The following is a 15,519-nucleotide window of genomic DNA, read 5'->3' as shown; positions in this document are numbered from 1 at the left end:
AGCAGTACAAAACAGAAAATTTACTTAAATGACTGGACTGACTGAATGACTGACTGACAGAGAGCACACAGCTGGAGGTAAACCAATGACATGACAAAGGACAAGGGTAAACACAGACAATATATACACACACGAGGTAACGAGAGGAGAGTGGAAACATCTGGGTAGACCAGGTGAACAGACTTATACTAACGAGACAAGCGGAAGCAATACTAAACACAACACACACAGAACAGGGGACTGGCAAAATAAAGTGACCTCATGAAATAGAAAAAAGACAACACAGAAGACTTGACAAAGGAGGCTGACACACAGAGGGAATCTAAGCATGTGATTAAACAGGGAAGACACAGACACCAGAAACACAAGAACATGGGGAAGACAAGAACAAAGGAATCGGGACCTAAATACCAGTAACTAATAACTTTAACCAAAAGCAGAATATAAATCAACAACAAACTGAGAAGCTAAACTGTAAGAAAAACTAATAAACACAACCAGAAATATAACAAAAAACAGAACTTCACCAAAAGAACTCAAAACACTAGGCCAGTGGCCCAGGACCATGTCAATAAATCCACATTTTTCACACAAGGCAACAACTGGACAAGAAGCAGATTTCGCTCCAGCAGACTGATGTTTAAAGTTCAAACATATCAGCAGCTTGAAATGGAAAAGGCACTTAGAATTATTATTTCCACAACCAGAGTCGCTGTCAGTATTGTTAATGGTTTTCATGAATAGTCACATTCAAATCAACTTTCTTGATGTGGCAAGGTGCTTTTATATTGTCAGTTAAATAACCTACAAATGGAAAAGACACAAGTGGTGTTAGGAAACCATGTAAATTTGGTGCTGAGATGGGCACCAGCACTGGCTAAATCCTAACCCAAACAGACCTGTCTTTTTCTCCAGTCTTCTGTACAGTGTAGACTCTCCAAAGAACAAAACTGAATATTTGGACTTTACCTTCTAATGTAAGGTGAGAGACTACTGTGTTCTGATCGTCACTGAGACATGGCTTTTTTGACATTTCGCCTTACCCTCCAATTAAGAGGGTTAAGTGAAATGTCAAAAAAGTAACTTAAAGGGCCAAATTGTATGTTATTTTTGACATCAATTCACGGACCGGAAGTGGGTGGGGCCGGAAGTGGCCCGCGGGCCGCAAGTTTGGACACCCCTGGGCTAGAGTCTAGTGCGGGGAATGTCAACTGGCGGCCAAAGGGCCACAACCGGCCTGCAAGAGCTTTCCATCTGGCCCCCCAAATAGTACTGCCATGGGTACTATATGTCAGTCAATCATGTTGCATCATAACCCATTAAATACCTGTCTCTGGTGACCAGATTGTAAACACAGCTGAAGGTGAGTCTAGCATTGTTTTGTGTAGAAAAAATGTTTGGCAGTCAAACTTGTCTAACTAAAGGAAGTAAAAGTCGTAATGAGATTTCTGTTGGTGAACCTGTGGAAGGATCGTTACTGGGTGCTGAGCATACTCCCCGGCCTGCGGGGGCTCCCATCTCCTTTGCTGTGAGGGGCTCTCACATGGTCTCCTTGCGGGGACCAGATGGGTAGGCGGCTCGGCATATACCCACATGCAGTCACAGCCCTCCATATGCATCCATCTCTCGGTTGTAATGAACTCCGCAGCCTGGTATCTACTATTCTCTTACTGTTAAAATTAATGTTCTGCCATTTTGTGCCATTGCCACTGTCCTGTGTGAATCTATGTTGAAATCTTTTTATCGTAGTCTGATAATCGTGCCTTTTGCCTTCATTCACACTGGGCAGAGGATGGTCTGAATATTCTGCTGGTTTTGCCTCAAAAGAAATTATTATTTGTTAAAAAGTAGATAAAGTAGGTAAGTAGGTAAAAGTAGGTTTACATTTTTGAAAAAAGGCACCTCACAATTGCCTGTTAAATGCAGTTACTAAAACTTATCATAGGATCCAGATTAAAAAAAAAAAAAATGCTATTTTTTAAAGAAAAGTGTCCAGGCAGATTTAGAAGGTTTTGCACTTGAACTCTTCATGTTTCTATATTCACTTAAATCTACAAAGAAAATGCCTTCTGAAAAGTAGATTGTGCATAGATAAACTCATTGCTCTCATGGAACATTTTAATGTTCCCTGTGCTCATTATATCTACTGTATAATGAGAACTGCACACAGTTGCGGTGTCTCCATAACAACCATCAACATAACAGAGAAGAACATGTAAGTGCAAGACTTGCACATCACATCATTTAAAAAACAGTTAAATTGATCTATCAAATGATAATATATTACTTAGAATAAAATATAAATTTTATTTTACTTTACAAGAGCATCTGGCCCTCACACTGTCTGCTGAGAAAAATTCCGGTCCTTGGACAAATGTAGTTGATGACCCCCGGTCTAAGGATATGTGGGATTATGATTAGTGTGTCTTAAAGTGGTAGAATATGGGACCTTTAGGGTTAGATAAAAAGTCATTTGAAAAATCATGTCTGAAAATACAGTTGTACATGAGTTAGCATTTTATCCATTGATATATCAGTTTTTAAAGAGTCAAATAGTCATCAGTGGAATCCTTACCTAAGAATTCCCAGTGTACAGTGTATTCTCTTCTCTCCAGCAGAGAGAAGCATCATTCCTGAATTCTGCAGGTTATTGTCACTCAGGTCCAGCACTCTCAGACAAGTGGACTGGGAGCTGAGAACTGAGGACAGTGCTTCACAGCTTCTGTTTGAAAGGTTACAGACCCTCAGTCTGAAAAATAATGAGCAAGAAGAAAAATAACAGTGGTGTTAAAATATATTCATGGTGTAGTAGGTTTCAAGGCAACTGTAATCCTTAATGCTTTATGTTAAGTCAGAAATGTGTCTGTTTTCTGTGACTTACACTGAAATGCTAAACATTATAACACACATGGATAAACTTCACTCAGTTAGCTACAGTTCTTAGTGTTCTTTTATTTTTTTAACTGACACAAAACACAATATCACTTGAACTTACCTGACAGTTTCCAGTTTACAGTGTGGACTCTTTATTCCAGCAGAGAGAAGCTTCACTCCTGAATCCTGCAGGTCATTGTTACTCAAGTCCAGCTCTCTCAGACTAGATGACTGGGAGTTGAGAACTGAGGACAGAGCTTCACAGCTTCTCTCTGAGAGGTTACAGAACCTCAGTCTGAAAAATGAACAAGCAGACAACAGTGGTGTTAAAGTGTATTCATGGTGCAGTGAGGAGCTACTAGATGCAACAATAATTAATTTGTGTCAGGACTGGGTCAAATCCTTATTGCATTCAGTTAAACAAGTCAGAAATGTGGCAGTTTACTGTGACTTACACTGAAATACTAAAAATACAAACACACATGGATGAAGGACACTTACTTAGTGATAATTCTTATTAATCATTTCTGTTAACTGATAACAAACACAATATCACTTCTGACCTGAGGATTTCCAGTTTACAGTGTGGACTCTCCACTCCAGCAGACAGAAGCTTCACACCTGAATCCTGCAGGTTGTTGTTACTCAGGTCCAGCTCTCTCAGATTAGAAGACTGGGAGCTGAGAACTGAGAACAGAGCTTCACAGCTTCTCTTTGACAGTTTACAACCACTCAGTCTTAAATAACAAAGAAATAAAAGATATTTTTGATCAGATTAAATCTTAAGTGTTTGATCTAGACAAGATCAACAAAACAATTTACATTTTTAAATATCGTAAGTTAACTTTGAGACAAATATAAAACACTCTAAAGCTGCTCAGAGAAAACAGTTATATCTCTACATTAAAATAAGCTGAAATGCTGATACTGGAGTTGCTGTCAGAAAATACAAAAGGTAATGTGAGTAAAATGTTTTAGTGCTGGATTACTGATTAAGTCAGCCATTTAATAAGACTTGTTTTGTACTGTGTTGCTGGATTTTCTGACACATGCCCCTGAAACACTTTAATCTACTAAAACTTTTAACATTAAACTGTTTGTGGGCATTATGATGGTGACCTCTGGCAAGATGAGCAATAAAAAAGGAAATGTTCATCTGTGTGTTCTTCTTAAATTGCTGGCTGAATGGTGTCCAAAAAACAATGTGGGCTTTATAAATAATTAGGAAGCCTTCTGGGAAAAATCTGGTCTTGTTGGGAGAGATGGTATCCATCCCACTTTGGATGGAGCAGCTCTCATATCTAGAAATCACGCCAAATTTATTAAACCCCACAAAACGTGACTATCCAGGGTAAGGCCAGGAAACAGAGTTCCTAATTCAGGAACTCTGTTTCCTAAATCAGGAACTCTGAATCCTGTTTTCTAGATGTCAGGAGGAGAGAAACTGCTTCTCTGCAGCTTCTCTCCTCCTGACATCCCCGAAAAACCCCATCCCCATAGAGATGGTGCTGTTGTATATATTAAAAAAAAATAATTTGGCTACTTCTGCATGTTATCAAATTTTTATTAGTTCATAGTTTGAATTTGAATGAATGGCTTGGTATGGGCTTGCAGGCTTCAGGCCTTGGCAGATGAGGATGTGATTAGCCATCATGGTAGAATGCAGCAGCAGAGAGGAGAGAGCTGTGTTCCAGTGTTCTAGGAGACCCAGAGACGCCACTGGTAGGTGTGGATTTGTTTGATTATCAGTGCTGAACTCTGGTAAATATAGTTTATAGTGTGGCATGTTTAGTTTAATTTATACAATTTCCCTTGAGTGAATAATTGCTCAACTTGAATTGACTGTGTTGAAAGCTGTTTGGGCTAATTAAGTAACTGACATACATGCTTGCTGTAATGTAAAATCTTAGTTTAAAACTTTTGAATAAATAAATTTGATTTAGTTCTGAAATCTTTAAAAACTGTAAGGATAAAATCATGAACATTCTTGGGTAAAAATATCAATTAAAAGTATGAAAATGTGTTTAAATATGATGATGACATTGCTTTTTGGTTTATCAGGAGGTACTTTAATGTGAATTTGTGTTTCTCTTCTATAGGTTTTCAACCTACCCCATTAACTTCATTTAAATGTTGGAATGCATGTTTGGAACAAATAAAGAAAATATAATCGAGTGAGTTGGCCGGCGTCCTCTGTGGAATCCAAGCCGGTTCGAGTTACGGCTGACACTGAAACAGGGAAATTTGTTAAAGAACTCGACAGTTGAAAACCAAGCTTTGCAGTGGGGGATGGGAAAATGAAAGGCTTCAGTCATCTAAGAAAGCTGTAGATGCGGAGGTGAAGCTGTCCGGTCCAGCATGGCTGAAGATGCCGTGGGCAAAACCATAAAACACATCAAAAGGGAGCGACCCATTGCAAAGAGCAGCTTCACCAGACAAACCAATTTCCTGGATAAAGAGGCAAGCATCATGGTTAATATGGAGCTGAAAGAAGGATATGATAAGCTCCATGATTATTTTAAGAAGGTTATCGAAAACAATGATGAATACAGGTTGGGATTACTGGACGAGACCAAAAAGGGTGAGGATGGAGATGCAGTCCTTGGAGAGGTCCTAGAGGGCGACATTCAGAGGACTTCAGAAGATGTTGAGTCAAGGCTGAAAGAGTTCAAAGAGCCTATCCAACAGAACCTGGGGTCAAAGTAAATGGTAAATGGACTAGTTCTTACATAGCGCTTTTCTACTCTGAGTACTCAAAGCACTTATACAACACGTTTACATTGTGTTGTATCAAAGTATGAACTCACTGTTGCAATCTTGGAAGCAGAAAAAAGCTGCGGTGTGGCAAGTCACCTACTTGTGGAAGGTAGACATCTTGGGGCCTATGAGGTGCATGTAACTTTCCTTAAGAAGAGGATGCAGGACACTCATTCAGCTATGTCATCCTGGGAGCAGTGGATCCCTGGTGAGGAAAGAAGGAACCTAGATGGAATAATTAAGAATCCAAGAGAAATCAGCAGCAAACTTGAGCTTAGAAAAGCTGAATTTGTTTTGGCACAGCTGATTACAGAGGACACACGGGCTGCAGAAGTGACTGGGATGGAGCATCATTAACCCTGGCAGCACCTATTGTGAGGATTAAATCAACAGCCTTACCCATCTTCAGTGGAAACAAAAGAGAATATTATAGATGGAGGAAAGACTGGGAGAGTCTGCAAAGACAAGGAGAGCCATCTGGATCAGCTGAGATCATAAAAATTCAACTCTCAGTAGCCTTGATGACAAAATATTGAAGGACCTCAGATTGTCAACCTACAGCACAGCTGCAGAGATCTTCAGGGTTTTGGAAATATTACCTCCTGTGAAGGGCAACCAGCCAAGAAAAGTTATAGATCTGATACAGTCTGTGGGGAAAGCGCTGGTCAACCTCGCAGACCTGAGAAACTGATACAATAAAGAATCCACTGGTGATCAAAGCAATTGAGACCAAGTTACTTGACTTTGTAAAGAGAGACTGGTTAATGTGGGTGGCAGTGGCACAGTGGGTAGGTGCTCACCTTGCAACCGGAGGGTTGCTGGTTTGAGTCCCTGTCTGAGTGCATGCTGTTGTTGTGTCCCTGGGCAAGACACTTAACCCACATTGCCTAAGTGTGAATGTGGTTGTGTGGTTGGTGTTGGTCGGAGGGGCTGTAGGCGTGAATTGGTAGCCACACTTCTGTCAGGCTGCCCCAGGGCAGCTGTGGCTACATTAGTAGCTTACCACCACCAAGTGTGATTGAGGTGTGAATGAATAGTGCATGAAATTGTAAAGTGTCTTTGAGTACCTTGAAAAGCGCTATATAAGTTTACTGGTGTTTATCCTACGCAAAGCAGATTGGACCTGGTTGGTCCTCAACTGCCCCCGTAAGCTTAGGCTTCTAGATTGCTGGCATGGTGCTAGCCAGCAGAGGCGAAGGATGGTGATGGATGATCACATATTTACTCACAGAGCTTTGTTGGAGGCTTTGACCACTGGCAGCAGCCTCAGAAGAGCCTCCTCTGAAGCAGAGTATTTCTTCAGGTCAAACACATCCAAATTTTCTTCTGATGACAATAAGATGAAGACCAGAGCTGACCACTGAGCAGGAGACAATTCATCTGTGGAGAGACTTCCTGATCTCAGGGACTGTTGGATCTCCTCCACTAGAGAATGATCATTCAGTTCATTCAGACAGTGGAACAGATTGATGCTTTTCTCTGCAGACAGATTCTCACGGAGCTTCAACTTGATGTACTGAACTGCTCCCTGACTGGTCTGTGAGCTACTTCCTGTCTGTGTCCACAGACCTCGTAGGAACCTCTGATTGGTCAGCAGTGAAAGACCCAGGAGGAAGCGGAGAAGCAAGTCCAGGTGCCCATTTGGACTCTGTAAGGCCTTGTCCACAGCATTCTGGTGGAGAGCTTGAAGTTTTGGTTTGTTAAATAATTTAGTCCACATGGAAGATATTTGGTCCTCTTCCAGCAGATTGACTCCAGAGTTGATGAAGGTCAGATGGACATGAAGAGCAGCCAGAAACTCCTGAACACTCAGATGGATGAAGCAGAACACCTTGTCCTGGTACAGCCCTCTCTCCTCTTTAAAGATCTGTGTGAACACTCCTGAGTACACTGAGGCTGCTCTGATATCGATGCCACACTCTGTCAGGTCTGATTCATAGAAGATCAGGTTTCCTTTCTGCAGCTGCTCAAAAGCCAGTTTTCCCAGAGACTCAATCATCATCCTGCTCTCTGGACTCCAGTGTGGATCCGTCTCAGTTCCTCCATCATATTTGACCTTCTTAATTTTGGCCTGAACTACCAGGAAATGGATGTACATCTCAGTCAGGGTCTTGGGCAGCTCTCCTCCCTCTCTGGTTTTCAGCACATCCTCCAGAACTGTAGCAGTGATCCAGCAGAAGACTGGGATGTGGCACATGATGTGGAGGCTTCGTGATATCCTGATGTGGGAGATGATCCTGCTGGCCTGCTCCTCATCTCTGAATCTCTTCCTGAAGTACTCCTCCTTCTGTGGGTCAGTGAACCCTCTGACCTCTGTCACCTTGCCAACACACTGAGGAGGGATCTGATTGGCTGCTGCAGGTCGTGTGGTTATCCAGAGGCGAGCAGAGGGAAACAGTTTCCCCCTGATGAGGTTTGTCAGCAGCACATCCACTGAGGTGGGCTTTCTAGGGTCACTTAGAATTGTAGTTTTGTGGAAGTCCAGAGGAAGTCGACACTCATCCAGGCCATCAAAGATGAACACAACCTGGAAGTCTTCAAAGCTGCAGATTCCTGCTTTTTTGGTTTCAGTAAAGAAGTGATGAACAAGTTCCACCAAGCTGAACTTTTCCTCTTTCAGCACATTCAGCTCTCTGAAAGTGAATGGAAACATGAACTGGATGTCCTGGTTGGCTTTGCCTTCAGCCCAGTCCAGAGTGAACTTCTGTGTTAAGACTGTTTTCCCAATGCCAGCCACTCCCTTTGTCAGCACTGTTCTGATTGGTTCATCTCTTCCAGGTGAGGCTTTAAAGATGTCTTCTTGTCTGATTGTTGTTTCTGGTCTGTCTGGTTTCCTGGATGCTGTTTCAACCTGTCTGACCTCATGCTCATCATTGACCTGTGCAGCCCCTCCCTCTGTGATGTAGAGCTCTGTGTAGATCTGATTCAGCAGGGTTGGGTTTCCTGCTTTAGTGATCCCCTCAAATACACACTGGAACTTCTTCTTCAGAGCAGATTTAAGTTCTCGCTGACAAACTGCAGCACAAAGTTCTGAATGACAAGAAAAACAATTCATAATGCATATTTTATGTTTTCCAAAATTCCCATAAAAAATTAATTCCTCTAAGCAATTACTGAATACATGTTGGTCCATCTTTTTAAACGTCAGTAAATGTCTCATTCATCCAGCAGCTTCAGTCTTTAGAGAAATCCTCTTACTGCTCTGCAGATGCTCAGCCAGCTCCTCCTGCTTCATTCTCCTCAGGAAGCTCAGTGTGATCTTCACAAATGCCTCTCTGCTGCTCTTCCTCTGCTCTTCATCCTCCCTCTCTAAGCATTCTGGGTAATCTGGACTCAGAAGCTTCTGGATCTTCTTCAGCTCATTCTTCACAAAAGTGATGATGTTGTCTTCCAGCATCTGGAACAGAATACTTTATGAATGACCCAATCAGACTGGAGCCAAACGTCAGATCCATGTTGGCCACCCTGACAATCCACTGGTCTACAAAGAGCAGCATGTAGATGACTGTGAACAGAATAGATGTAAAAGTAGTTGTTGTACAAGTACAGACCATAAATATGGAGTCCAGATGTGTTTGATGCTGCTGGGCAGACTGACCACTGGGACCCACTGATCTCTCCTGGTCCACTCTGTGGAGGAACCATCAAGAATTAGTTCAAGCACAGTGTAAAGATCCAGAGGTTTTCTGCTGTGTATTAGTTCTCAAAGAACTTGATGTCAATCAGATTTGCAGTGCTTTAAATTGTATCTCAGATATATCAGGCAATTTTATTAGTCTGTTAATTTTTTTGAATTAAAAATATGTTTTACTGTCTGCTCACCATTCATGGACACAAAGTCTGCCCCATACCCAGAAGGCACTAAAACATTTACTATACTACCAATATATGCAATAAAACATTTTACAAATATTGAAACCCTGAAAACCAAAAGGTGAAGAGACCCAGGTATTTAAACCCCAGTGGGCGTGGTCCCCATGGAGGTGGTTGTGACCCACTATTTATTGTTCATGTGGATAATCACATGCACCAAGGTGTGAAAGGAGGCAAGGGTCATTACAATCAGTGGTTTCGGGGGTGAAACCAATTTGTGACTTTGCCTCATTGTATCAAGTGACTAATTGAAGCCACCTGAATGGGGGCAAATGGGGGTTGAGGCACCTGTTCAGGGATGGTGTCACTGAACCAGGAGGTGGACGTCACCAACTTTCCCCCCGTTTACAGTCCGATCCTGAGCTCCCTCCCCAGGCATATTGAACATGAAACAAGTGGGAAGGAAGTGTTGGATAAAATAAGTTCAGATGAAGCAGGTGTGTGGAGACTGTCATCTCCGACACAGGCAGTGTTTTACTTAGTTTTACTTACTTTATTCATTTTTAAAGCACTTTAAAAGCAGAAACTGCAACAAAGCGCTGTACAATAAAACAATAAAAACATCAAAAACACACAAAAAATGCAATAAAAACAGACAATAAGAATCTCAATGTGTATTAAAAGCCAAAGAATAAAAATGTGACTTAAGAAGGGTTTTGAAGGTTGACAATGAAGGGGCACTCCTAATATGTAATGGCAAGTCATTCCATAATTTAGGGACAACAATACTAAAGACTCTATCTCCTCTGTGCTTCAAGTTTGACCTGGTACCTTTAAGAACAGCTGATCAGCTGATCTGAGGCAGCGAGTTGGGAGATATGGATTAAGTAGCTCAGAAAGATAGGATGGGGCCAGCTCATGCAAACATTTAAACACAAGTAAAAAAATCTTAAACTGAACTCTAAAATGTACAGGCAGCCAATGTAGGGAAGCCAGGATAGGAGTAATATGCTCCCTCCTCCTAATGCCAGTCAGAAGCTGAGCAGCAGCATTCTGAACTAACTGGAGACACTTAAAAAAGGCCCTCTTCTGGGTGTCCTGCACCTAAGGTCTTTTCCCTAACTTGTTTCCCCCATTTGCAGGACACCTCACTCCATCTGGACTGTTGCACAATCGGGAGTCACCTTGACGCAAGCAACACACTGTGCCATAGTCTTTTAGAGTCCACTATGAGCAGCACAGTAATAGCATGAACTATTAACTCTGAGATACCGTTGTAGCTGTCATCTAGTTGTGTGCGTCTACTTCAAGTAAGGACTGTATTTGATGTTAGCAGCAACTAATTGCAAAGCTTACATGTTCTTGACTTCTTTATGTTGCTATACTGTTCTGGTCTTTCTGTCATGTTCATGCTCATTATGTTAGTTCTAGTTGCGTAATACTACCACCTGGTCTTTGTATTAGTAGTTAGATAGGATGGTTATTTGGTGCTCGCTGGACCCCACGGACGTAACGCTGTAGGCGGGGCCACGTTTGTCTTTTCTTTAGAGACCAGCAGAATGTGCTGTTTCATTCCAGTGGGAATTGTATACACTGTTCATTCTGAATGCTGGTATTAATCCTGTGGGGTAGTGTTTGCTGTCTGTACTAGTGTTAATATAGATTCATGTGTGACTTTTTATTATGTTGAGATTATAAGATTTTAAGAAGCAGGAACAGGTGTGTTTTGGATTCAATGTAACCTTCACACAGTTCAATATGTTTTGGGTTTCTTGTTTCAGAATCACACATGCAAAGCTAAATACAGCTGTAACTGCACTGGTGGTGGCAAATAAAATAATGCAGTAATGACTGCTGTGAAGCCAAGAACTTGTAAGTGAGCAGATCCAGCATAATTAGAATAGACAGGAAGCACATCCTTCCTTGCAGGCAGCACTGGACTGGTCTCCACTCCATCTGAGTGCCTGATCAGAGTAGCCACCTGGATTCGTGCTTTTTTGTAGCAGTAGTCTCACACACAGAAATAAAAATGAACTCCAAAGATTTTATTTTCTTTTGGTCTAAATCAATGAAAAGGATGGATCGTTCAAGGCACACAGAAATGTCATATTAAAGGCGAAGTCTTTAATATGACATTACATAGCTACAGTCTCTCTGGTGTGTCCACAGCAGTACAAGCCCACGATTTACTGCCATAATAAGATATAACCTCAGTAAATAAATGTAGAAGCACTGTTATAAGTGTCTTGTTTTCTATTCCAAATTTTGTATTATACAGAAATCCCCTTGGACATGACCAAATAAGACATATTTCCGTGCATTATTCACTGCTTTAGTTCTTGTTAAAATAATATAATTTTTTTTACATATTTAACTGCAGATTGCATTTTTTTATATCTTCAATCAATTGAACTGATGGACATCTTATTGGTCTTCCCGGTCTTGGGGAAAATATCTTTATCTTATCCTTGAAGGTTTTGCCACAATATGTACAATTAGGTGTACAGGAGGGTGTGTAAATGTCACTGCACCCTGTTACTAAGCAGGATAAAACTGCCTCGTCATGATTAGGGAGATGTGAGGACAGGAAGGCATGCGTTTTTTACAGAGCTTTTATCACTGATGGAAGAAGTCTGAGCCATGAGAACCCACCACTGGACGGGCCAGTGAGGGAAGGCCAGACCACGGCTCTCCATATCTGTTTTGCTTGTAGATAGCGGTAGAATAAAGTGTTGTGTTTAGCGTAGGATTTTTGCTCTTCTCGGGAGGGGGGTCACAGCCAGCTGCTTTTATGGCCTGTGATTTCCTGAACCGAGAGTGCCCGTGTACATGTAAAATCATCTGATTCTTTAATATGTTAAATGTTATTAAATATTTTAAATGAGAACTAAAGTGATTTAAATGTCTTCCTTCACAAACAAAAAACACGCCCAACAGCTTGCATTGCAGTTTCTATCCAACGACATCCAGCAGTTAAATCAGCTCCCAAAGAGTTCATGTTACTAACAGCTCACCTCTCTGCAGCAGACGTCTGCTGAACTTTAAAGTCAGGGGAGTCATCTTTAGACCAGTCACTCTTTAAGGAAACACAGCTGGGTCCAGGTTCAAGTTCAGCAGGTCGCACATAGATCCTGTTATACAGAGAAGAAAAATGTGTTTTTTCATTTCCAGCCACAGAAGCCAATGAGGGCATAGAACATCTCAAAGAGTAACTGGTTTGCAGGCTGAGCATGAACAGAGGGAAACGCCAAACTAATGCTGGCAGTGTAAGAACAGAGCGCCATCTAGAGGTAAACACAGTCATTTACACTATGCACTACACTATTGATGGTATATCACTGTCAGGTCTGACAGGCAGGAAGGAAAAAAGAGAGAGAGAGAGAAAAGTTTAGAGTTGAGAAAACAGAAGAAACAAGGGGACAAAGCACAGATACACATATTCACACACACACACACACACATATATATACACACACACACACACACACACACACACACATATATATATATATATATATATATATATATATATATATATATATATATATATATATATATATATATATATATATATATATATATATATTAGGGGTGGGACTCGATTAAAAAAATTTAAAAAATCGAATTAATTACAAGCTTTGTAATTAATTAATCGAAATTAATCGCATTTTAATCGCATTTCAATATTTGACATGAGAAATATTAATTTAAGTTTAGTTGATGAATGAATCAATATACATAAGCTTAAACTTCAAAATTTTGTTCATTTTCCCACCAGTCTACTACACAGACCAATGAAGGGTGGAAGTGCTCCTGTGATAAGCAAACACCTGAAATTAAAGTTAAGCATCATAACTGGATAGTTTTATTCAACATTAATGTCTCACTTTATATAGTTGGAAATTAATCATTCTCTCAGCTGTATTCCTTGATGTTGAAATGTGCTATGCTTGTTTTAACAGCTTATTTTGAATAAAAGAATTAAAATTAAACCACAAAAAGGAGAAAAAGTTCGTTCTCCGTTTAACAGCTGCTTTTACACAGCTGTGCTTCGCACTCACGGTTGCTAGGCGACATGAGCTACGCAGAGGTGACGGCAGCTGATATGAAGGCTAGCCGCTCACTTCCGGCCTTTGTGGTGTTCGTGGGCTGCGAAAGACGTGGGCCGGGTCCTTCGCAGGATGCGGCCCCTAATTTGGACATTGTGCGTCGATATAATCTGTATGCCGGGAACTCGTGCACTGAGAAACGTTCCACAGTGCAAAGTGCGTTAAAATGCGTTAAAATTTTTAACGCGTTAATTTCCCCGTAATTAATTAATCGAAATTAACGCGTTAAAGTCCCAGCCCTAATATATATATATATATATATATATATATATATATATATATATATATATATATATACACACACACACAGAAAATCCTGCTGTGCCGTGTTGCAATGTGTTTCTCTGTCATGAAACGTACTCAGTAATGAGGGTGAGAAGCTGCAACAATGCCTCCTCAGATCTAGAGATAAACAGAGAAATACCCAGGGGACCCGGGCCATCTACAGCCCAGTAGCTCAGAAGGCCTGAGACCACACATCTTTATGGCAACCGCGAGCACACCCCAGAGGAGAAAGATGAGAGACCCTAGACAGACCTTCCATGGCCAAAAAGCCTCAGAGAGTATTTTCAGTTTGGATTCCTTTAATATCTACATTTTGTCAGATTGCTGCTGCCAGTGGCTCAATGAAAATGTCATGTAACACTGTGGCAGGCAAGGCAGAGGGCCACAACGCAGGACACCCAAGGTAAAAAGCTTATTGCAAGCTTTATTAGCAACCACGGAGCAAAGGAAGAGCTGGTCGGGAGCCTGCAACACAAACATCCACTTACAAAACAAAAGACTAGAATCCAGGGCACGAGGCCCCAGGAACGAGGACACAACAACAAGCAGAGGAAACACAGGTCTTAAATACAAGAGGAACACAGGTGAACAAAAGAACACTAATGACACGGGGGAAGCAAAATAGAACACAACACACAGGGAAAAGAAGACTATCGAAATAAAACAGGAAGTGAACAAATAAGACAAAAATGCAGACTTGACACGTGAGGAGGCAAGCACACAGGGAACAGAAACATGACTAAAGAGAAACCTAAACACAATACTCCAGGAAAAGAAACTAAACACAAGACAAGGGACAAAGACATGAGAAACAAAGACACGGACTAGACACTAAACACAAGGAAACACTGGGGAACTAGAAATCAAAACATTACCGATAACACCATAAAAGAAGCACTGAAAAGGAAAACACAATTTCCTTTCAACAGACAAAGTACAAATGAAAACACTGGGTCAAATGATCCATGACAAAAATTGACAAATAGTGAAGGGGAATGTGGGCAGCCTTGCCTGGTGCCCCTCTGCAGACTGAAGCTTTGGGAAGTAAGATTGTTTTTCCCAACACGTGCATTTGGGGAGCTGTATAGTGTTTTGATCCAGTGCATGAAGGATGAATCAAATCCAAATTTCTGTAGAACTGGTAATGGAAATTTATAATGAGGTTACTAACAGCTCACCTCTCTGCAGCAGATGCCTGCTGGACTTTGAAATCAGGAGAGTCATCTTTAGACCAGTCACTCTTTAAGGACACACAGCTAGGTTCAGGTTGGTTCCTGTGAATAATGATGGAGCAGTAATGTGTGTGGTGAGCTGTGACATGGAGAAGAGTCATGGACAGTTAGATATGGTCATCTCACCTCTGAGCTTTGGCCTGGCTCTCATGTCCCCCACACAGAGTAGTTTTAGTGGGAGCGACTCCCTCCTCTCTGTCCTCACACTGATCCATGCTGCTGGATTCACATCCACATCAGCTCACACACACTTTCTACCTTCATCTGCAGAGGAAACACAAATCATTTATGTGCACATCAACTGAAATCCTCCTTTCCATCATGTCTGCTGTCCAAATATCAGCTGCTTCTTTCCTGCTTCATCTCAGTGTCAGCTGAATGCAGTCAGACAGCAGTGAGGCAGAGGAAGCTGCCATCAGCTGCCCTGCTTCTACCATCAGTCCACTAGA

General features: G+C 41.4%; 1 protein-coding gene across 1 annotated transcript in view; it reads right to left on the bottom strand.

The window, feature by feature from the left end:
- Positions 1–15,285, bottom strand: part of LOC115796327 (protein NLRC3-like) — a 28,283-nt gene extending 12,998 nt beyond the window's left edge. The window contains exons 1-5 of the mRNA XM_030752673.1: positions 15,197–15,285; positions 15,017–15,112; positions 9,183–9,261; positions 8,830–9,028; positions 6,861–8,661 (exon numbers count right to left, since the gene is read on the bottom strand). Of these exons, the coding sequence (XP_030608533.1) occupies positions 6,861–8,661; positions 8,830–9,028; positions 9,183–9,261; positions 15,017–15,112; positions 15,197–15,285 (2,264 nt within the window). The remainder of the gene's footprint in view (positions 1–6,860; positions 8,662–8,829; positions 9,029–9,182; positions 9,262–15,016; positions 15,113–15,196) is intronic.
- Between the last annotated feature and the right edge of the window lie 234 nt (positions 15,286–15,519).

Source organism: Archocentrus centrarchus, chromosome 17 (assembly GCF_007364275.1).
Source record: "Archocentrus centrarchus isolate MPI-CPG fArcCen1 chromosome 17, fArcCen1, whole genome shotgun sequence".
NCBI classification, from domain to species: Eukaryota; Metazoa; Chordata; class Actinopteri; order Cichliformes; family Cichlidae; genus Archocentrus; species Archocentrus centrarchus.
This window is presented reverse-complemented; position numbering and strand designations above follow the sequence as displayed.